The 26,289-nt window shown below is 27.8% G+C and overlaps 2 protein-coding genes across 2 annotated transcripts in view; one reads left to right on the forward strand and one right to left on the reverse strand.

The window, feature by feature from the left end:
* LOC107164530 (uncharacterized) overlaps window positions 1–26,289 on the forward strand; it is a 319,058-nt gene that overhangs the window by 229,501 nt on the left and 63,268 nt on the right. The gene's annotated exons all lie outside the window — the stretch shown is intronic.
* On the reverse strand, window positions 23,162–24,405 carry LOC149054482 (52 kDa repressor of the inhibitor of the protein kinase-like). The gene is made up of 2 exons (XM_089230079.1): window positions 23,621–24,405; window positions 23,162–23,333 (listed from the first exon to the last, which is right to left on the reverse strand). The coding sequence occupies exons 1-2, from the start codon at window positions 24,358–24,360 to the stop codon at window positions 23,216–23,218; spliced, it is 858 nt and encodes a 285-aa protein (XP_089086205.1). The 5' UTR covers window positions 24,361–24,405; the 3' UTR covers window positions 23,162–23,215.

Consider the following 26,289-nt stretch of genomic DNA (forward strand, 5'->3'; position numbering starts at 1 on the left):
AAAGATCGGCCACGCTCGAACCCAACTTGACGATATCTCCGATTGAACGCAATGACAATATACTTAGACTCCGCGGCGGCGGTAATGACGAACAAGATAATGACATTGAACTAGATACCTACAACCAGGAAATTATAAATAGCCAGAAAAGATTCAAATCGAACAGTCCCGAGGCAACCCGAGACAAGGTCACAGATACCATAATGGAGTCGTTGAACCAAATCGATACCACCCTCGCTGGCATAAGAACTTACATGGCTGATATGATCATAAGTACCAAAATTGGCAAGAAATGGGCTGGAGGATTAGAGAATTTCCTGTCCGAAATTCTGGTCAGTACAAAAAGAATGGCCTTAGAGGCAGTGGAAGTAATCGGTGCCAATAAAAACATGGCCACTGAACTAAGAGCAACGAAACGGGAAATATATGACCTTCATGTCATGATTGGGGAACAGGCCCAATTAGATAAGGGCCCGTCACCAAGGAAAACATATGCGATGGCAACATCAATTAAAAAGAGCCAATCAATCGATGACACGCCTCCAGCCAAGGGTGGGACGGAGTTTCCCCCCATAGCAGGCCAGACGGCCAAAAAATCCAGTAAAAACAAGACAAACGGTAACAGTCAAGCAAAGAAGCTTGATAAAGTTAAGAAGTTACCAGTTAAGCCCACTTTGATAATCAAAGGAAGCTCTGGCATCGATAGCGTCTGGAAGGCGGTAAGGGAAAAGGTTCCCGTACCAAAGATTGATAACTGTAGGAAACTTGAAAATGGGGACATACGCTTATCAATAGCTAACAAAGAGACAGCCACAGCTATCAGAAATCTGGAAGGCGTAGGTGGCCTCAGCATACTAGAGTCGGACCCAAGGAGACCAAAAGTAAAAATGAAGGCCATTCCATCTGAGTACAGCGCAGAATTCATATCTAAAACAATTATACACCAAAACTCGAACATGGAATCGGTATCCATGACTGACATAAGACCACTTTTCAGGTGTGGCATAAGAAACAGTGAAACGGTAGATTGGGTTATTGAACTGTCCCCAACGGCATATAAAACATTACTTAACAATAGGACCTTCGTCGGTATGGTTTCGGTTTTCCCCAGGGCTTACATCTCCGCACCTTACGGGTGTCATTCATTTGGGCGAATAATCCAAAATTTACCTGGGTAAAGCATATATCATTTGGGCGAGAAATAGGCGTATTTATAAATTATTGAATAATATGGAAGTAACATACCTACGTCTACAATAATTTTTATAATATTTACTACAGCTAAATATTATTATTATATCGTTTCGGCTGATTGGTATTTATACGCCAATTTACAAATATAGATAATGAATGATAATTTGTTAGATTGTACTAAGACGTGTGGGTTTTCATTTTTTGCACATGTCTATAAATCTATAATCACATACTGAAGTGTGACATTTATTAATTAAAATTTAATTAATATAATAAATATTATATATATATATATATATGATAATATAATAGATTTTTAACCATGCCAGTTAGAGTTAACTGAGGGCCAGTTGTACCGTCTACGGTTAAACTTCGATTACGCTTAATCAGCTGATAACAGATATTTAACCATGCAAATTCGGCCGATTAAACTCCGGTTAACTTTAATCAGAAACGTTACAACTGGCCCTAAGAGTCCTAAAAATGGGAAGGAAAACCTATTAGTCTATATAAATATATATTTATAGCTCGCCCAAACTATGTATTAGATAAATTAGGGGTCCTTGAAAATTTCGCCCAAATGATATGTATAAATTCGCCCAAACGACATGTTATTTTGGGTCATTCGCCCAAATGAAAGCCTCCCCACCTTACTGCAGGAGATGCCTGTCAATGGCTCACAAAACCTCGGAGTGTAAAGAGGATATCAGATGCTATCACTGTTCTATATCAGGTCACGACAGCAAGGCTTGCCCGGCCAAAGGAAAATCGCCCACATGCGCTCACTGTGGTAAAGATCATAAAACAACGGCAAAGGCGTGCTCTGTATGGATGAACAAAATAATGGCTATCGAAAGAACAACCAGCAATGACTAAAAAATCTCTCAATATAGTACAAATAAACCTGGCCAGGTCACTGTCAGCATCAGATGACTTATTTGAATACTGCGTAACGAACAAAGTCGACATTGCGTTAATACAAGAACCATATTCCAGGCGGGGCAAGTTGATTAATCTGGAATATAACGCCACGAGGACGGTAAAATCCAAAATGAACGAACAACATGGCATCTGGGCTGCCGTAGTCATATTCAATACCTCGCTAGATTTAATCGCTAAGCCCCAACTGTCGACAATGTACACAGTAGTGATTAGCGTCTCACTTCCCGGCCAAACCCCGATAGACGTTATATCTAGTTACTTTCAATTCAGAAGAGAGACGGAATTATTCATTGAGGAAATAAGTCTAATTAACACTCAACTGGCCAACAGATTGATATTTGGCGTGGACGCGATTGTTTTCTCTCCCAGATGGGGTGACCCGAGGAGGAACGAGAAGGGAAGGCTTGTGGAACAGTTAATTTTGGAAATAGGTCTAACGATAGAGAACATCCCCGGTAACGGGTGGTCCTTCCATGGCTCACGTGGTAATAGTATTGTCGACATTACTCTGTCCAGGGGACTAACAGGCAGAGTCCGCCAATGGGGCATGGACGCTCACAGCGTTACGAGCGACCACTCTCTAATATCGTTCACACTCTCAGATGAGTTTACATTTGCACGACCGACCATAAAACGGAGATACGCCGACACTACAATAGACGCGACACGTCTGAAAAACAAAATCGAGGAGAACTTAAACAAGAGTGAACGTGAGTTTGAGTCCAGAAATCTGTCCCACGTAGCCGGTCCACAACGCATGTCTTGGGACGACAAAGCTACTACGCTAACAGAAGCCATCATTGATGCGTGCGACCAAGTATTAGCTAAGACGAAAAGGAGCAAGGTTGCCTTCCCTCCCTGTTGAAATGGTGACATACATAGCTCCAGGCAAGAAGCAAAAAGAGCGCACAGAGTGATGCTCAGGACCAGATCCCAAGAGGACAGGGACATCTACAAGTCCAAAAGAAATAGTCACGTCGCTCTAATGCGCAGAGTGAAAAAGGAATTTTGGATTAACTTTGTTCACCAACAATCAACCACAAGCCGCAATAAGTGAGGCAAGCTAACAAAGTGGCTAGTCCGCGGAACTAAAGAGCCAAATTTACCTACGGTCCTCGAGAAATCGGACAACACTTATACGAGAGGCATTCAGGATACTATCGAGTACCTCATGGATGAGCTTATACCAAACTCTCCTGATGATCCGACTCCGCCAACAACAGATAGGCACAATGACCCAAGAGGACATAAGATCACTTATAACGATTTAAAAACAATTGTCTGGCGCCAAAAGAATCGGGCTCCAGGAGCAGATGGGATAACTATTAAGGTAATAAAGGCTGCTTGGCCAGTCATCGTCACACGCTTGCTAGAACTTATAAATGGCTGCCTCACAAATAGGACATTTCCGTTCTGCTGGAAGCACGCCGAGGTAGTCATCCTATTAAAGAATAAGGACAAAGATCCATTAAGGGCTAAAAGCTACAGACCAGTAAACCTCCTCCCGGCGTTGGGTAAGATCATGGAGGAAGCTGTCTGCGATCTACTGGAACTGGACTCGGGTTCGAAGCTGAGCCGTAACCAACACGGTTTCAGACCACAGAAGTCAACGAAGACTGCGCTCGATGAAGTAACCGAATGGACGGCTAATAATGGCAAGCATGTTTTGGGCTGCTTTTTGGATATAAGTGGCGCGTTCGACAATGTCAGATGGTCCCAACTTGCCATTGACATGACGGTTCTTGGTTGCAAACAGTCGCTAGTGGACATGGCTATAAACTACCTCTCTGACCGAACGGCCACGTATAAAATTGGCAGTGTCCAACGCACAATAAAACTAACATGAGGATGCCCGCAAGGCTCAAAGTTTGGACCTCGGCTTTGGAACATCACAATGGATCCACTACTGAAAGCCATGACCCGTCATGACCCTGAATCGACACACGTAGTTGCATACGCAGATGACATCGCGCTATTAGTAGCAGGCGACACTAGGAAGCAATTAATAGGTCGTACTGAAAGAGCCCTCGAAATAATTAACAACTGGGCAAACGTAAGAGGTTTGGCTTTCTCAAAAGAAAAGTCGGTGATGGTTCCGTTGAAGGGTGGCTTGGTCCCGGGATTCACAGCCCGTTTCGGCGACAGCACTATCAGATCAGTAGAACACACAAAATATCTGGGCCTTACATTACAATGTGACTTATACTTCGACTTACATGCAATTAACCTGCTAGAAATATACATTTTTTTTATAAATAACAGCCCAGAGATGCTACAAGCTTGAGATTAAAATATGAAGGATTGAAAAGATTATTGAGAGGAAGTAAAAGTAATTTATTTAAGACTGGAGGTGGCCCTCGTGAAAATGATTATACTTGCTCAAGTGAATTAGAAAAACAATTATACAACATAATACAATTGTCGGTTGAAGGGTTGCCTTCAAAATTCGATAGTGATGCTGGTCAGTCACTTTTTATTGCCAAAATATTTTTATAATATGTATTATATAATTTAATAATTATTAAATTGACTTTTAAGTAGTTAACATAAGTAATATTGATGAAGAACATGAAGTTGAAAATGAAATAATAGATGAATCTGCTGTTGATATGTTTGCTCAATATGATTTTGTTTTTGATAACAATAATGAAGATCTTTCAACTATTATTTACAACACTCCCAAAACATATTATAAAAGATTGCCCTTATAATATACTAATATTTTATTACCTGGATTTTGTATTTTTACATGAGTGCAATCAATAGCACCAATAACTCTAGGGAATTTAGCGATATCATAAAAACGGTTCTGTAATGTATTTATTTCTAATTCTGTGTCTGGCATTTTTATGAACCGTGGCAGCAGTCTTGCTAATGCAACACTGACATCACGAACAATTAATGATGATGTAGTTTTGCTTACTCCCAAAAAATCTCCAGCAGTTATTAGAAAATTTCCAGTAGCATAAAATCGTAGAGTTAAAAGCAGTTTGTTTATGGATGTTACGGCATGATTTCTAAAATAATTTTAACATTTACAAATTACAGAATACAACATTTGATATACCAATTATTTTATTATTGTATAGATAATCACCTATATGATTGTGAAGATATTTGCTCATTTATATATCCTAAAACTTCAATAACTACTTCTTTGGAGATTCTAAATCTAACTTTAAAGTCTTGATCATCCCAAAACTCCATATGGTTAATTCGTACACGAATTGTGTACGTACGTCGTTGATAATTTAAAAACTCAACAATTTCAACATCGTCATCTTCGATAATGTCTAATACCGGCAATACCAATAATTCCATCATCGTAATTAGGTATAAAGAATTTTAACGAACACGGGACAAAAGAAAAGACACAACGAATTTAAATAATATTATTGAATACTCAAATATATTCTTTCTTGATATTAGATATCAATTTTTGGTAGTTATTAGTCAAATAAGTTCTTATTCGGTAGAAAAAGGACCAAATAAATTATTTGTGGTTTATTCTCCAAATAAGACTTATTTCAATATTGAAAAACCGGAAAAATACAAATTTTTGTTATTCGGTAAATAACTTGAGTTATTCGACGAATAAATCATATTGAAAAACCGGGCCTTAGATTTGTTTTGAGCTGTTTACTGACATTTTAATTTTTCAACTTTTTTAGTTTTTTTTTCTATAAATATCGATAAAAATTTATTTGTTCGGTAGAAAAGCTTGAAAATTTAATACAAGGCTTCTAACACATTTTAACAATAGCAATTGAAAAATAAAATAAATTCATAGTCACAATTTTTTTTTTACAAGGATTCAAAGTTTGAATTTTGACAACATACGTAAAAATCACGAAAATGCGCAAATTATTTTAAACTAGAAATTCGTGAAAATTTTTCTAAAATCTAAGATTTAAAAATTTTTAATAATCTATAATATATTCTAGACAGATAAACCGTCTTCGCTCAGAATCGTTTTTCGTATACAATGATATAATATCATTGGATTAAAATTTAATTCCATCCATTACAGTAACCCACTTGTAACCTCCTGTATCACGGAACGACATCCATGACTTACCCGACTTTTTTATATTACTTTATGATTATTATAAAAAAAAATTTAATTATCGATTATAGGCGCCTGGATAATACAATATATTTCATTGTAGCTATTGGTTAATTACAGAACCTACTATTATAATCCTATAGTCCTAATACGTTCAAAATCAAAAAAAAACAATAAGAAAATATATTAGATATAAGTAGTAAGTGGGGCACTTGAGCACACTTTTCCTAAAAATATCAGTAAAAGATCACAAGATTGATTTTCATCAGAAAATCATCAGAAAATGTAAACTTTATCAGAAACGCTCGCTTTATCAGAAATAGATCACAAAATGAAATAAATCATAAAAAGATCAGTAAAATGTAATTAAACATAAAAAGATCAGTAAACTGTAATAAATCATAAAAAGATCAGTAAAATGTAATTAAACATAAAAAGATCAGTAAACTGTAATAAATCATAAAAAGATCAGTAAACTGTAATTAATCAGAAATAGAACACAAAATGAAATAAAACATAAAAAGATCAGTAAACTGTAATTAAACTAAAAAAGATCAGTAAATTGCAATTAAACATAAAAAGATCAGTAAACTGTAATTAATCATAAAAATATCAGTAAAATAAATTTATTCATAAAAAGATCACAAAATGAAATAAAATCCTCAAATGCAAAATCTTTCAAAAGAAATTGAATATCTTATTTAAAAAAAAAAAAATAAAAATTATAATAAACAATGGCAAACATAAATTCTATAAGAATATTAGAAAATATGAAAGTCTCTGAGCTTAAGTCAATAGCAAAAGAGAATAAACTTAAGGGATATAGTACCCTTAAAAAAATTGATCTTATATCAAAAATTAGGAAAGGTCGTACAATTCGTGATTTAAAAATCTCTGAGCTTAAGTCATTAGCAAGAGATTATGATATAAGATCAATTTACAAACTTAATAAAGAAAATTTAATAACAAACATCGTAAATAAAAGAAAGCAACAACCTTTTCGTAAATTTAAAGGAGATATTTTCAAGACTGATAATAGTTCATTAAACAATAATCCGTTTCAGAAGTTAGAAAAAACATTTTTCACTGAAGAAAATTATTTTAATAGTTCATTAGAAAAAACACCAGAGGTTTTTGAGTTGATAGAAGTAATTCAATTGAATAAACAAGTGCAGAAGAAATTTAAGATACATAATGCTGAATATAAAATTTCTTTTAGAGAAACTTTAATAAAAGATCTTAAACTAAGTAATACAAAATACAAAATTGATTATACACATAAAGCTCTAGAGGAGATGTAAAAACTTGTCCAAAAAAATTCAAATTACGAAAAAGGTGATCAAATAAATATTATAGTAATGAATCCAAATTTAAATAATACTATATCTACTGGAATGAAATCTGAAAATTTTTTATCAAACTTAAAACAATCAATTGGTAAAATATTAACTTCAGCTGAAACAATTGATATTACAGAAACTACTTTTCAAGTTCAATTAGTAAAAATACCAAGAGGTTCAAATCGAACTAAAATAATAAATTTATCAGAAAATATAAAAACGAAAAATAGTATTATTCAGATTAAGAACAATGATAATTTATGTTGTCCCAGAGCTATTGTTGTTGCAATATCTACTCAAACAAATAATATTTTAGGACATGAATTAGATTCCAATAAAATTAAGCAATTGAAGATGGGTAGAAAAATTCAAAAAGATTTAGCATTAGAATTATGTAATATGTTAACAGAATATAACGAAGAAGGTTTTACATTAAATGATATTAAGAATGTGGAAGTTGCACTAAATATACAAATAAATGTTATTTGTGCTGAAAATTTAAATACTTTAATTTATAAGGGCGATGATAAAAAAACTAAAATTTATTTGTATAAAAATGGTAATCATTTTGATGTTATTACATCAGCTAAAGGATTCTACGGATCGTCTTATTATTGTGAAAAGTGTGATAAACCATATAAAAATAAAGATAAACATAAATGTGTTAAAGAATACAATGTATGTAAATTATGTACAGATTTTGGTACGAGATTTGAACATTTATGTAGTACGAAAAATAGAATATATTGTGAAAAATGTAATAGATATTGTTTTAATCAAGAATGTTTAGATAATCATAATAATATATGTGAATATGTTTACAAATGTATTGAATGTAATAAAATAGAATTAAGAAATAAGGAACATTTATGTGGATATAGTGAATGTAGAAATTGTAAACAAGAAGTGAAAATAAATGAACACCAATGTTATATGCAACCTAGAATATCAAAAGGAGGTAAATGTATTGATCGTGATGATTGTTATAAATGTTATAAAGGTAGTAAAAAATATCAAGATTGTACTTACACAGAAAAATATATGTTTTTTGATTATGAAGCTCAACAAGAAACAGGAACTCATATCGCAAATAAAATAATTGCACATGATTTTGATGGAAATAAAATTATGTTTGATACAAACGAAGAATTTTGTAAGCATATAATATCCTCTAAATATAAGGGTTATACATTCATAGCTCATTACGCAAAAGGATACGATTCACAATTTATATTAAAATACTTGGTTGATAACACTCTAAAACCATTTACAATTTATAGTGGTACAAAACTAATGTTATTAGAAATTAAATATTTAAATATAAAAATAAAAGATAGTAGTAATTTTATTCAAGCTCCACTTAGTAGTTTTCCCAAAACTTTTGGTATTAAAGAGTTGAAAAAAGGTTACTTCCCACATTTCTTTAATACAGTGGAAAATAAAGATTATATAGGCGTATTACCTGATAAAGAATATTACGGATATAAGACAATGAAAACAGAGAATAAACAAGAATTTGAAAAATGGTATGATAGTAAAATTAAGGAAAATTATATATTTAATTTTAAAGAAGAATTAGAGTCTTACTGTAATTCAGATGTAGATATTTTACGAAGAAGTTGTTTAGAATTCAGAAAACAGTTTTTGGAAATAGCTAATATAGATCCTTTTCAATATACGACTATAGCAGGTGTTTGTATGTCTATTTATAAATCAAAATATTTGTTACAAGATACTATAGCTGTTTTTGATAAAGAAAAAAATGAAAAATATTCAAAACAATCGATAACGTGGTTAAAACATTTTAATAATAAAAATATCTTACATGCATTAAATGGCGGTGAAAAAAAAATAGCAGGAGCTAAAGTAGACGGATTTGATAATAAATCAAAAACAGTTTATCAATATCATGGATGTTTTTGGCACGGTTGTACTAAATGTTATAAAGATAGAGAAACTATAAATAATATAAATCATGCTACAATGGAAGATTTGTATGAAAAAACAATTGAAAGAAGTACATCAATAAAAAAAGCCGGTTATAATCTTGTTGAACAATGGGAATGTGATTGGATAAATAGTAATACATACAAAAAAATGGAAAAAGCTGATATAGCTGAACCTATTAATCCAAGAGACGCTTTCTTTGGAGGTAGAACAAATGCTACAAAATTAAGAGTAAAAAATACAAAAATGCGTTATATTGATGTGTGTAGTTTATATCCAACTGTGAATTATTATGATTATTATCCTGTTGGACATCCTGAAAAAATATTGAAACCAAAAGTATATGATAAAAATTGGTTTGGATTAATTAAATGTAAAATTTTACCTCCAAAAAATCTTTATCACCCTGTACTTCCAGTAAAAATAAAAATGGAAAAAAATGAAAAATTATTATTTCCATTATGTTATAAATGTTCTGTAGATCAAAATCAAAAATGTAATCATTCTCAAAATGAAAGGCAATTTATAGGAACATGGACAACAGACGAAGTTAATAAAGCTTTGGAAAAAGGTTACATTATAACAAAAATTTATGAAGTATGGAATTTTAAAGAAAAAACAACGGATTTATTTAAAGATTATATTGATACATTTATGAAAATAAAATTAGAAAGTTCAAAACATAATTATAGTTCTAATGATGAGTATATAAAAGCAATTTTCGATAAAATGGGTATTTTATTAGATAAAGATAAGTTAGGTGATAATCCTGGTAGACGAGCTGTAGCAAAACTGTGTTTAAATAGTTTATGGGGAAAATTTGGACAAAGACAAAATATGAAAAAAACTGAGTTTGTTACAGACCCACAGCGATTCTATAAGATATTATTAGACGATAGATTAGAAAATATAAATATAAAATTATTAAACGACAATATGATACAAATGTGTTATAATTATAAAGATTATTACGTTGAAAATTTTCATAATACAAATATTTTAATAGCTTTATTTACAACCTCTAGTGCGAGATTAAGATTATATGAAATGTTAGATAAATTAGGTAGAGCTGTAGTTTATTTTGATACAGATTCTATTTTCTATATTGATAACGGTTATAATAAAGTTACAACAGGAACAATGTTGGGAGAATGGACTGATGAATTAGGTGAAAATGTATATATAACAGATTGGGCATCGACGGGTCCTAAAAGTTATTATTATAAAACAAACAATAATAAATTTAAAACAGTTGTAAAGGGGTTTACTTTGAATTATCAAAATTTGTTAAAACTTAACGGTGAATCAATGATAAAATTAATTGAACAAAAAAATAAAGATAATAATATAGAACTAGAATATAATCAAATAACACGTGATACACTTACTAAAACTATAGTTAATAAAAAAGTTACAAAAAAATTCTCGTTTGGTTATGATAAAAGAATAATATTAACAGATTATGATACAATACCATACGGTTACAATTAAACGAAATTGTTTATGTTTTTATTTATGATTTTTGAAATCATAAATAAATGATTAATTTTTTTTTAATAGAATAATTTCGATTAGAAAGAACAAAATTATTATTTAAAAATTCTATAAAATTATGAATTTTTTTCTATATTTAACGCGTCCGGAAATTCCGGACGCGTTATTATTTAAAAATCCCATAAATTCTAATAAATTTTCAGTAATTAATATTTCTTTTTTATTATATAATGGAATCCACAATAGAATAATTTCGATCAGAAAGAACTAAAGATTTATTATTATATGAAAAGCTGCCCTTCAGATCTGCAGGGCAGCTTTTCTACAATTCAAACATTAAAATATTGATTTTTGCATCTCTTCGTTATAAAAACTCCCTTCAACCTCTTCATTGTTTAAATCTATAATTTTATAGGTTATAGGATTTGTGTTTAAAATTTCATTAACTATAAATATTTCTCTTGTCCAATTATTACTATATTTATTACCAAATGTTTTTTTATAAGCTTTTATTCTTACTCTATCACCCACACTAAATTTTATTTTTGATTTAGGTTTGTTTTTTGTAGAAAATAATTTGTGTAGAACAAGGTCTTCGTTAGATTTATTTACTTCACAAGGTTTCATACCAATAGATCTATGTATATCATCAAAATTATATTTATCTATTAAAGATTGTAAAATTTTAATCCATTTTTTAGATTTTTGAACTTCAAAATATATTCTCATTTTTCCGTTTAATGTTCTATTAAATCGTTCAATAATTGAAGATTTTTCTTCGTTTTGAGTATGATACATATGAATATTATATTTTTCCAAAGTTTGTTTAAAATGTTTATTTACAAACTCCAAGCCTTTATCAACATGTAGTAATTTTGGTGGTTGATGTTTTTGTGATTTAGCTTGTTTTATTATTTTTTCAAATGTTTTTGAAACACTAATACCATCTTTATTTTTGAGTGGTAATGCCCATACAAATTTTGAAAGAGTATCTATAACAGTAATTATATAACAATAACCTTTATTTTCATTTGAATAATTTCTCATTATAACTAAATCAGCAGCCCATAGATCATCAATACCTTTAGTGATAATACTTCTTTTAGGAAATCTTAATCTGACTGGTTTATGAAGTTCTTTAGCTAATAAAAATTTGTCTGTATTATTTGAAATATTGGTGACGGGTTGTTCAATTTCAGATGATGTTGTAAATTTACTTTTATTTGTTTTACAATCCAAACATTTTGTTGAAATTCTCCATCGACCATTAACTGTTTGCATTTTAATAGGATTTAAATTTTTTGTTCTTTTTTTACATTTAAGACAATGTATAGTTTGTAATAATTCATCGCTCATTTTATATTGCAAAAAATTTTTTTTTTGATTTTTCCAAAAATCTTTGGAAATAATTTTAGACTATCAGACTATGAGGGGGACTTAAAGAGAATTAAAATTAAAAATGTTTAAAGCAAAAATGAACTTTCTAACATAAATATTACCGGAGTTATACTTAAATCAAAAATATGAAGTGAGGGGTAAACTTTTAGTATGTAGTGTAGATAAGTATATAAATAATATCTGTGCTGTTCCGACTTGATAATATCAATTATTAAATGAATTATCAGACTTTAAAATATTTAATAATAATAATAATAATAATAATAACAAATATTTTCAATTGAAAAAAAAAATCTGAAAAAAAATGCAAAAAATCGGTAAAATCATTCCCAGCTTTACAGATACCCGTTATGAAAAAAGGAGGCCGGAACTCTTTTACAGATATCTGTAAAGCTATCGTGGGAGGGAGAAATTATCCAAGTGTTGTTGATCGTCAACTACAGTTTTTCAGTAGAACTAGATAGGTGGGCGCCTACACCTATCCAATTTACTGTAAACGTCTTCAAAGCATGATTAAATTAGCAGGAGAATATGCGGCGCCACACATTCCCCACTAATTACGATCTTACTAAGAACACATTTAAAACAAACGCATTAACTGACCAGGCTACAACACTTGGACATGTATAAATGATATTTAAACACTATTTAAATAATTCGATAAATAAAAACCTCATAATATATATATATATATGATAAGATATTCAATACCGGATGTTAAAAAAAATAATCAGTCTAGCTACACAAACGTTGATATATTATATATTATTATTATTATTATACGTAAATATTATTATACGTAATTATTCATCTTATACTTATACAGTTATACGTAATTATTCAACGTAGTTATGTTGTTTTTTCATTACCTACTAATTTGATCATCGAATGTAAACATGAAAATAAACAATGTCTACGTGAAAATGGTAAATATGATAGTGATAGTGATTATAATGAATATAATATATTTAACCTGGTATTATCTCAAATCGAACTACGTAAAAAACAGTGTGAAGAATATGAACATGAAATCAAGAAACTTAAGAAACTTAAGAATATGCTTTATTTCCGCAATGTGACAATAAAGATAATAGAACAACGTGAACATGAACGTGAACGTGAACGTGAATGTGAATGTGAACGTGAACGTGAACGTGAACGTGAATGTGAATGTGAACGTGAACGTGAACGTGAAAATCAACAACGACAACGTAAAAACACTAAACGTCGACGTGAACATAATTAATTATATAAAAAGTCGACGTGCAGATCTGCACGGCAACTTTTCATATGAAAATCAACAACGACAACGTGAACATAATTAATTGATTTACATAGTTATGTTGTTATGCTTAAATGTATGTTTTAATGTTTCGATGTTTAAAAATTTTTATTTTTATTATAATAAATAATAGAAATGGAAAATTTTAAAGCATCTTTAAATAAATGCGGCAACACTCAATATGATTTTATAAAATTAGATACATTAGAACAAGGAAAAAAATATGAGGTGACTTTTTTCGAATATTTTGATACAGAGCATGGTAAAACAATAACTGTTGTATTAGATAATAAAATTAGAGTATTTTTACCAAATAGATATTTAGATAATGATGAAATGACAGATGAAAATATATCGTTCTATAAAAATTCGAAAACAAAATTTAATCTTATTTATAAAGGAATGAAAAAATTAAACAAAGGAAAATCAATGCATTTGATTGATTTTGAATAAATTAGAAAAAAAAATATATAAATATATAAATATTAAATGGTATTTATAAAAGTAAAAAAAAAATGGTTATATTCATTTACCACAACCAGAATTCAATGATAATAATAAATTCAAAATAGGTCTCGAATCAATGTATTTAAAAAGTTTAAATTTGATTAATATTGAATCAGATTGTAAAATAGAAATTGAACATAGAGAAATATATATAAAAAAAGGTATATATAGCATTTCATATTTAAATAAATTAATTAAACCGGTATTCTTATCTTATAATAATAAAAAAATTCAAATTGAATCTCCTTGTTATTATAAATTAGATGAAAAATTTAAAAAAAATTTAGGATTTGAAAATACAGAATTTGATTTTTCATTAGTTGGTAATACTTTAATGTATTGTCCTACTTCCGAAGAAAAATATATAAATATAGATCAAAAATGTATAATTAGATTAGGTAGAAATGGTGAAATACCGAAGATTGAAATTCCAATAGGAATATACACAATAAATGAAATTGAAAATTTAATGAATTGTTATGATTTTCCTAAAATAAGTCTTGAATTAATTGATGATTTTTTAAATATTACAGCCTCAATCGGTCTAAGTTTTGATGAATATTTATCAAATTGTTTAGGTTTTGATTATATGGGATATTTAATCCCTATAAATAGGGTATGGCCTGATTCATGGAAACTAGGTCCTGATATTGAATATACAATAACAGGATCAAACAAACCAATTTTTTATACACAATGTTTTTTAAAAAATATAAACGGTGTTATATTTAGCCAAACAAAAAAATCTGATAAAATATATAAAACTAAAATTGAAGGTAACTATTCAATTGATCAATTGAATAGTATATTACCTTCAAATATCAAATTACTAAATGATAATAATTTTATTAAATTAACTTCAAAAAATACTTGTTTGATAGACGAAAATTTAAAATTAAGTTTAGGGATTGATAATAATTTTTTATATAAACATGTAGGAGATTCTGAAAAATTAGATAATAATATAAATAAACAATTATTAGAAGTACATTGCAACATAATTGAAAAGTCTGTTTCATCTATTGATGAAAAAGTTATCGAAGAGGAACTTTTGTTTGTTTTTTATTATGATTCAAATAATCCTTTTATAAGATGTAATCCAATAATGTACAGACAAGTAAATGTAAGAACAATTCAAAAGATAGAAATATGTATTCTTGATCAAAATGGTGATATTGTTAATTTTGGTGATGATTTTATTGTTTATCTTGATCTAATTGAAGAAAAACAAAATAAATATTAAAATTATTTTTCAATAGAAATATTTCTATTGAAAACACAAAAATTTATTCCAGAAAGAGGTGGAGTACTATTATTGTTGTCAGAAAGACATGAAAATAATTCTCTTAAAAGAAGTGTAAATCTATTATCTAATTTAATTAGTAAAAGATTCTTCAATTGTTCCTTTTTCAATATCAAATAAAAATTCATCATTTCTGATGAAAAATACATAACAAATTGTACTTTTAGGTAAATCTTCATTGAAATCCACATGTAAAATAATATTTTGTTTAGTTGCAGAAATATTTGTTGGTTGTCTAGTCATGTTTACAAGATATATTGTTCTAAATGTTTTAAAATCGTTTGGATCATTATACATCAAAGGAAGTTCTTGATGAGTTTTATGAAAAGTTTTTTTATAATCCATTAAACTATCATAAGCTTCACAATATTTTTCATTCTTAAAATCTAAATCTTGAGTTTCTTCAGGATAACGTCTTCCATTTATTTCAAACCTAAAATTTTTCACATTACAATGATCAAATTCACAAGGATCATGTTCTTGAGTATTTAACTTGTTTGTTTGAAATACCACACCCGCAAACAAAGGACTATTAAGACTTCGATATTGAGTTGTTAAATCGAGTTTTATGGTTTTTCCTGATATATTTCTTTCTTCAATACATTGCCATGATTTAAAATTAAAAATATATTTTTTTTCTTGAGAAATTGTTTTTAAATCATTTAACAATAAAACTTTATACATAGGATTGAATTCTAAAATTGGAATTTTAATTGTAAATTCATCAATAATAATTTTTCCATCTTCTGTACCTGTAACAACTTTTTTTATTAACGCATCATCATCTGTATTTCTCGTAAAACTTATTTCCATATCACCTTGGAAAACAGGATATATTTGGTCTTTAAACCATCCTAATCCGAATTGTGATAACTTACCCATTACATTAAAACGACCTCCACCTTTATATTTACTTGAAAATCCTGAGTTTATAATTGGTCCGTTTGGATCCACAGAAAAATCTAACACACCTTTAATTGTACTAGCAACTCCTGGATTTTCGATTTCATCCAAGACTTTACCATGTTTTTTAACTTCAATTCTAGTAAATAAAAATGCAGGAAAATTATCAATTAGTTGTATTTTTGAATCTTTAGGATAATCTTTTCCATCTTTTTGCAAATATCTACCATAAATATAAAACTTTGCATCTTTAATGCTCAGAAAATCATCCATATTATCTATTCTAAAAATTGTAGTTTTATTAGGTGTATTAAGTTGTGAATTATTCAAAGGTAAAAAAGTTTTATATTGAGATCTTTCAATATATTGATCGTATTTTTTAAAAATATTATACATTATTATTTATAATAGCAAATATATATATTTTTTTTATATAAATGGATAAATTAATGGTAAAAAAATATATTGAAGATGATAGTAAAGAAAAATCTTTATTTGAAATACCTTCACGAGTTTTAGTGGTAGGAGCATCTGGCTGTGGTAAAACAACTTTGTTGTATAATATGATTATAAGTTATTGGATTCCATATAAAAATCTATATATTTTTACAAAAAATATTGATCAGCCAGTTTATAAAAAATTAAAAAAAATATTTGATGGAATATCTTCTATAAACATTCATTTTTCTGATGGTGATATAATATCTGTTGATGATTGTGAACCTAATAGTGTAGTGGTTATTGATGATTTTCTTTTAGAAGATCAAAAGTTGATAATGGAATATTTTATAAGATCGAGATCAAAGAATATTAGTGTTATTTATTTAACACAAAGTTATACTTCAGTAGATATAAAAACAATAAGAAATAATTTAACTGTTTTAATTGTTTTTAATCAATCAAATTATTATATTAAAAAAATATGGTCCGATTTTATTAGTAAAATTATACCATTAGACAAATTTAAAGACATTTTTAGAACTTATTGTAAAACATATGATAAAAAAAATAAAATAAAAACATATGGTTTCATAACAATAGACATAATAAAAAATGTTATCTATGACAATAAAGGTAATGATATTTTAAGTATTGATGAACGATAAAAATTTTTTTTTATTTAATAAATGGATATCAAACAAATTCAAAATGAATTAAAAAAAAAAATTTAAAAAAATGTAACATTTGAAGATCAAAACAATTCCAAGGTAGGAAATAACTTAGAAAACGAAACAGACAAAATGAAACAATTAATTCATCTTAGACAAAATTTACAAAAAACTTTTAAAAAATCAGATTTAGAACAATCCGAAAAAAATTTAAATTTTATAAAAAAAGATGAAGATGAAGATGAAGGTGACAACAATAACGCGTCCCCTATTCTCGGGCACGTTGAATATACACCAAAAAATATCCAAAAAATAATTAATCTTAAAAAAAATTTACAAAATAACTATAGAAAAACAGTTTTAAACGATAAATATACATCAGAAGAAAAAGTAAAACATTATGAACCAATATTAAAAGCCTTATCAAATGTTGAATCATCTGTTAATGATGTTAAAGAGGTTGCTATTAAAACCGATAATGATATTCAAAAGATGATAATACCTACTCCTTATAAACCTCGTAATCCAGAATTATTACGATTAACAGAAGATCAAGATAATATGAAAACACCTAAAAGTTCTCCACTAATAACAACAAATAAATCTCCTATGCCTAAAAATATAATAATATTAGGTGAAAATGCGCAAAAATATTTACCAACTTTACCAAATGAAGCTAAAGGTGTTAATCCATTTGGAATATATTATATAAGTAAAACTGATGAATTCATGATCGGAAAATACCCTATAATATTTGACTTTGATGATATAATTTTAAATGGAAAAAAACATATACTAACCCCAGGTATGTGGAGATTAATAACTCATACAGATGTTACAAAATCAGAATTTTATACAAAAGAAGATTTTGAAAATTATGAAAAAATATTAATTGAAACAGATTCAATATACCAAAATAATGATATTAACACAGGAAAACCTAAATCAAGTGGAAGTGCTAAATATAATGAAATGATTAAACCTATTTGGGAAAAAATTAAACTAACATCAACAAAAACTAAAGAAAGTAAACCAAAAACATCAAAAAAAGATAAATCACCAACACTGAAAGAATCACAAAGTTTACCCAAAGGAGAAGGTTTAATAAAATATACAAATAATCCTATTGAATTTATTTATATCGATAATATAATAAAAATAATTGACAGACTATATTTTATATTAGCAGAAGAAATAGCGGGAAATTATGGTTTTCATAATGAAAAACTTGGTATTGTTCATTTGTTTAAACGAAACATGGAAACACTGATTGATACTCCCAAAAAAGGTGTTGAATATTTACTACAATCTTTGTTAAATTTACCAAAAGAAACAACAAATAAGTTAGAATATAATATTAAACAATTAATTGACAGACTACATGTTATATCATCTGCAGAAAGATCGGGAAAAAACACTTATCATGATGAAAAACTTGAAATTCTTAATTTTTGTATTAAAAAAATAGAAAAGATAATTGATATTCCCGTTAAAGGTGTAGAATACTTAATGTCGTATATTTCACATTTACCAAAGGATATTATAAAAGGTTCAGGGTTTTTTAATGATTTTTTAAATTGTTCAAAATTACCTCCGATACATTGGCCTGGATATAATTATCTAGGACCATTTACAAATTTAGATAAAAATATTCCCCCGATTAACAAGTTAGACGAATATGCAAGAGAACATGATTATTTTTATAAAGATCATAAAGATACTAAAACAAGACATATCGCTGATAAAAATTTACAACAAAAAGCAATGGAAAGATTTTATGCTTCTGATAGTTCTTTGAATGAAAAAATTGCTGCTTTGACAACTGCAAATGTAATGAAAACAAAAAGATATTTAGGAATGAATTTAATATTTGAATAAAATTTAATATTTTGTATAATAAAATGCATTTTAAATTAACTGAAAACCATAAAAAAAATTGGCTGAAGCTCATAAAAAAAATTCTAATGCAACAATTCATATTGCTAGTGATAAAATATATAAAGGAGAAAATAAATATTATTTAGATCAAAATCAAATAGATAAATTAAAAAATGCCAAGAAAAAAAATTCTGGAGTAAGGTTGGAGATTACACCGAAGCAAATTAAAGGTGGATTTTTACCATTAATTTTACCTTTTCTAGAAGCTGCAGCAGTAGCTACTCCAGCTTTAATTGCATTGTATGATAGTTATAAAGATACTAAACATAAGAAAAAAATAGAAGAGGAAATAATTCGTCACAATAAAGAAATGGAAAAAAATAAAGGTTCTGGATTGAAGACAAATAAAAAAAAAAATCGAAAAAATGATTAATTTCGATATATCAACATTTAGAAAAAACATTAAAAATTATCCAGGTTGTTATACAACTTTTTGGAGTAAAGTTAAAAATATAAATATCGAACCGTTAAGTAATTTTGATATAATAAAATTTGGAAATAATATAAAAAATTTTAGAGGTTGTTTCATGATAAATGAATTACCTGAAAAACCTTGGTTAAATGAATGTGGGATATTTAATTTAAATAATTCTACTCAAAATGGTTCTCATTGGGTTGCATGGAAAAAAATAAAAAATTATAAAATATATTTTGATTCATTTTCGAGTACTCCTCCTCCTGAAATTTTAAATTATTTAGGTGATGATAATCTGTGGTATAACAATGACAAGTTTCAAAACTATGATGATCCACCTATATGTGGACATTTGTGTTTAGAATTTATTGAATATTATAAAAAATTTATTTAAATATTTTTAATAGAAATATTTCTATTAAAAATGACGATTATTTAGTTATATTCTAAGCATTTTGGTTTTAGTGTGTGTACCTCTCATGCCAAGGACACATATTTTAATATTTCCTAAATCTTGAACAACACAAATATCATGAAGATATTTGTAAAAAAAAGTACCTGTTGTAATTAATAAATCATTAGCAATCTTACAAATTTCTAACCATGTTGGTGATTCTAGTATTTTAGAAGCATAAGGCTTTCCATTTCCAGAAATATTGTTTCCATGATCGACAATTACAATATTTCCTTTAATAGGAATTGTATTTAGATTATATTTAATTAATCCACTATCCTCATAGTATTCGTGATTACAAAAGTTCACATAGATTTCATCATTTAATATAGAGTTTCTTATTTCATTTTGCATTTCATTTTCTTGTAGCTTATTAAATTTGTCTACACAGTTTCTCATTTCTTCTCGAAGTTTATTTAAATGTTTTATAGAATTTATGTTTGCCATTGTTTATTATAATTTTTATTTTTTTTTTTTTACATAAGATATTCAATTTCTTTTGAAAGATTTTGTATTTGAGGATTTTATTTTCATTTTGTGATCTATTTGTGATTCAATCAATTTACTGATCTTTTTATGTTTAATCACAGTTTACTGATCTTTTTATGTTTTATTTCATTTTGTGTTCTATTTCTGATTAATTACAGTTTACTGATCTTTTTATGTTTTATTTCATTTTGTGTTCTATTTCTGATTAATTACAGTTTACTGATCTTTTTATGATTTATTACAGTTTACTGATCTTTTTATGTTTAATTACATTTTACTGATCTTTTTATGATTTATTTCATTTTGTGTTCTATTTCTGATTAATTACATTTTACTGATCTTTTTATGATTTATTACAGTTTACTGATCTTTTTATGTTTAATTACATTTTACTGATCTTTTTATGATTTATTACAGTTTACTGATCTTTTTATGTTTAATTACATTTTACTGATCTTTTTATGATTTATTTCATTTTGTGTTCTATTTCTGATAAAGCGAGCGTTTCTGATAAAGTTTACATTTTCTGATGATTTTCTGATGAAAATCAATCTTGTGATCTTTTACTGATATTTTTAGGAAAAGTGTGCTCAAGTGCCCCACTTACTACTGATATACATCTATTTTTCACCTCCTCGTTCTCTACCGTACGAAGATATAATACACGTAGAGGCCGTAGAGGTATAAATGATACTAAGTAGCTTCACCGGTATACGAAGTAGCTTCACCGGTATACGGGGTTAATACAAAACGTATTTCGCTCTCATTATCCATGTGATATTCGGAAATATTTACTAAGCCGTCCAAATGCATTGCACATTCGCAAATACCAACGAGTAGCTACTGGAGGAAAGCTCGTTTAAGTATTCCGACACACTTGCTCCATCGACGACGCAGTCTATACATGCATAACTGCAAGCAATGGGATTAAAATAAAAACGGTATCGTATAAGTATCATACACGTCCTATACGGCATCATTTGCCTATTTTACTGCCATCGCTTGTCTATTTATATTATTTTCAAATTCTGGTGTTTCTAAGACCATTATATTTTAAAATATTTTATTGAAAGCGAGTGTATGTAAAACATATCTTTTCTCAAAACAACTGTATTTTAGTGAATTATTTATTCATTTATTTATTGAAGATTCAAACTCACAAAGTTCTCTACTATGGAAAAATCCACAATACTAGATTTAAAATACGTATAGGGAGAAAAATGTATAGATAATATTGATGGGAATTTGAAATGTTCGTAAAATTTAGCCTATTGCTCGTTATACTTTTACAATTTATAAAATTATGATATATTAATTTCTATCATTTTCTAATCATAAGGAATTCACAAGAAATATAATTCCTATTGGTACCTCATTATATTGAACGTTTCAGCAACAACTTGTTTATTTTTGATTTAGGACGTCAACATTAATAAATACTTCATCAGTTTGTTTGGAAAAACTTCCCAGTACACTTTTTAAGTTCCATAAAAGTATGATCTCTTGTTCAACATATTAAATTGCTATTTCGAATAAAATTGATTTCCCCATATAAATGAGGAAATAATAATAATAACGGTACAACGAACTTCACATTTCAATTTCAATATCATGTTGGTGACACGGGTCGATTAAATTCAAACCACAAACAGTTATTTGTAGGTATTATAATATCCACGTGTACTGTTTAAGGTTCAGTGTGAAAATTGATCATTCTACAAATTATATTCTCTGTTTATATGACATAATATTTAGGTCAAACTAAAAGTATTAGCGTGTATTATAATGTTTAAATACCTATCAAAAGTGTCAAATAAACCGCAGCGAAAAATATTAAGTTTATTATTCATAAAATAACTGCGAAAATTAACCTGAGAGTAATTAGAAGATCCGTTTCTTTGATTTAAGAGATTGGAAGTTTTTACACATACCTAGTTAAGAAAATATAAAAAAAAATATTTGAAAGAAAAATTAAAGAAACTAGTTAGCTAATAATTATCTACGTGATAGATCAATACTCGTTAGGTTGAGATAAAACTTGGCAAGCAAAATATTTATGAACATTCCGTAATTTTCAGCTGAATTAGTTAAAACTTGAGTTTTTTTTCAAACTTGTAAAGTAATAAAACAAATTGCTGATTTTTATAAAATCGAGCTAATATTATTGTTTTATTAACAATAGAGGTATCTGGTTGAAAAAAATATATAACAAAGCAACCTTAAAGACAGGCACGTAGCCAGGAATTTTTCTATGAGGGGGCCAATATTTGTTGGCCCCTTTATGTTTTTTTACCCCCTACCACTCCTTTCCTTATCACATAATATCTATAAAAATATATACTACATTTTAACAGTATAATGTCTGTATTGGTTGTTAAAGTTTTATATTATATTTATATTAGGTAGGTACATTTTATTATATACATTTTATTATTTATACTAGAATAAGTCTTCGGTTTTTATGGTTCACAGCAAATCTTCTGGTAAATTCATCTAAATCTAATGATTTAGATAAATGTTTTTCTATAGACAATAGTGCCAAATTATTCAACCTACAACAAAAAATAATAAACAAAACTATTATCTCATAGGTATCTAATTTTAATTAAGTAATTGAGATGCTTATAATTTACAAAAACAAAAAATTTCCAGTTTGATTGTTTTTCAATGGGATATTTTTTGAATTTATGAATGAAATATTTTATTTTTATTTTGTTAGATAATTGTATTATACATAATAGCATTTTTAAAGATATGTAATAATACATATTTTGTAGAAGTGTATAATTGTTTGAGTTTACTAGTCATATTATTTTACATATTTAAATACTGCACTAACCTTTCATTTGTCATAAGAGATCTCATATAGTTTTTGAGCCTTCTTAAACAAGAAAATGTTCTCTCACATGCAGCACTTGAAACTGGAATAGTTATGATAATTTGTACAATTTTATGAGTTTCAATAAAAGCCAACTTGTATTTTTCTAACAGCTCCAATAATTTCATCATAGTTTTAATTTCTGTATTATTTTGTAATTCATATCTTTTTATAGTGTTTGGTAATATCTTTAATTCTGACTTTAGTACATCAGTATTGGCCCCATAATGTTCGGCTAAAGGCTGAATGTGCGAAAAACTTAAAAATTTTTCATTACCAGGATGTAAGTATGAGACAGCACTTAAAATATCTTTATTATTGGAAAATCGATTTTTAATTTCCAACAAAATGTAGTCAATTACTGTATAATAAAGATTGACTTTTAAATCTATTTTGGATGTATACAATTCTACTTCTAATGAGTTTTGTTGTGTAAATATAAATTGTTCAAAGTGTTTTGGTATTTTTTTTATTCTTTTTACATTTGTATCTTGTGAAGGTATGGGTATGTTATTTTTACCACATATAGAAATGGTTTCAGCATATATGTTACTAAAAGTTGTATCTGTATCTTTTAACCGCATATCTTGAAGGGTTGATTCTAAAGATGATATTAAAATCAATGCATTAGCTAGTTCAGCACTTACATTTTGTAAATAATCGCTTATTCCTTTAAACATATGTAGGATATAACAGAACATTACTAAATTTAAAATAAATTTAAAATCAATTTGATGAAGTAAACCTATAGCTTCTACAGCTAAGTTAAAGAGAGATTATTTTTAAAAAGGTTAACTCAAATAATTTTATCGATATTATTAGAAAAATTGAAATATTTTTAATCCAAATTGTAGGTCCTTATCGAGTTATTATTTCACTTTTAGTTGTAGCTCAATTACGAAACTGTTGGTACTAAATTTAAAAAATAACCTGTTGACGTACATCGGCTGTATAAAATTTCAAGAGCGATTTCAGAACTAAAACACTTATCATATAAATACAAAAAAAAAATTAAATATTTGAATAGAATGCTTTAATATTATATTTTATAATATATGACTATCTGTTTTTGATTATATTATGTAGTTTTTATTTTATATTTATGAAAAGTAAATTTTTTGAAAAAGTGATTAAACTCCGTACCTAATATTGTTTATTTTGAAATGTAGAAATCGTGTTTTTCTCTAAAACCATTACTACTTAAGTATAATAAATGCAATAATAACAATAATCAATTATAAATAGTTAAAGAACGCGTCTATATGCACTATATTATGTCTAAAATGTGTAATAATTTCAAATACAATTTGTTATTTACAATGGTTATAGTATTATCCATTGATTTAAATTGTATCTAACTTATATCTCGCAATATGCAACTTAATTAAATTCAGAATTCCTATCAAAGTTCATTCTTTTCTTTTTTAACTATTTTGAAATACAATAAAAATACGACACCTACATTAGAATATGCCTAGCATAATATTATTGTATTTTTTGGTCTGTTCCTCTAAACAATAAAGCTATGCATCATATTTGTATTAGGTCAACGTACCTACGGTCATTAACAACTAATGATCAATATAGGTACTGACACGTTCAAACAGATTTTTAATGGATATCAAGATATCATTTGCTCAACTAGTATAAAATAAATTGTAGATACTGTTTGTATTAGATAATGCATATGTAAACGAATTTATTTGGATAACTGTATTACTAATTTGTAATACGTGTTTAGAATGTTTAGATGTAGGTATAATAATACAATTTGTACTCAAATATGCACACCTATAATCGTCAGTGGCGTCATATTACATCAACATAATAAACTTATCTTTATGTCAATTTTTTTTTCGGTACGTAGTTTCCAAAACTATAAGCAGTAATACTTATGATTTGAAAAAAAAAAATACATTTTTTTTGAACAGCTATCTGGTTACCTATGTTAATTTTTAGATTCTTAGTTGAATTTAGAAAAGTATCCCGCTTAAAAAATACCAAGCTATTTTATAATCATTCACAAAAATAATTAATTATTACACAAATGATGACATTTTATTTCAAGTCAGTTATACTCGTTAAACGTTTATCTATAAAAGCGTCTTGAAATAAAAAAACTCTTTATGTATTTATGAAATCAAAATATGTACAAAATTTGATTCGTTTGTATATCTAACATGTAGCCCATTTGATTGTACATGCCACCAAATTGATTGGGTTAAATGAAGAAAACACCCTTTAATGTTAACTGACAGAAATACATATTTCGAAGCGTTAATAGCAGCTTTTTCAAAATCAAACATCATTGATTTTGGATTAAGCTGTGGTTTTAAACATTTTAATGCTAAAAACATACGTTTGTAAATATCTTCTTTTTTATTAGGAAGACGTATATAAATAGCTGGTACAACTTTTGGATAATTTAATCCATGGATAATATAGAATTGGTTGAAAATACTAGGTACGCCAGAAAATGTACCATCGCATAACCAATGTTCACATTGTTCCATCATTTGTAAATTATTGTCGGTAGTAAATATTAAGAACCGGTCTATGTTATTTTCGTAATCAATGCTATCATATTTTTAAAAAAGCTCACCGGCTGAAGTTTTTGTGTAATTATCTGG

This window comes from Diuraphis noxia, unplaced genomic scaffold (assembly GCF_037042655.1).
Source record: "Diuraphis noxia isolate RWA-SAM2 unplaced genomic scaffold, SU_Dnox_SAM2 contig0006, whole genome shotgun sequence".
NCBI classification, from domain to species: Eukaryota; Metazoa; Arthropoda; class Insecta; order Hemiptera; family Aphididae; genus Diuraphis; species Diuraphis noxia.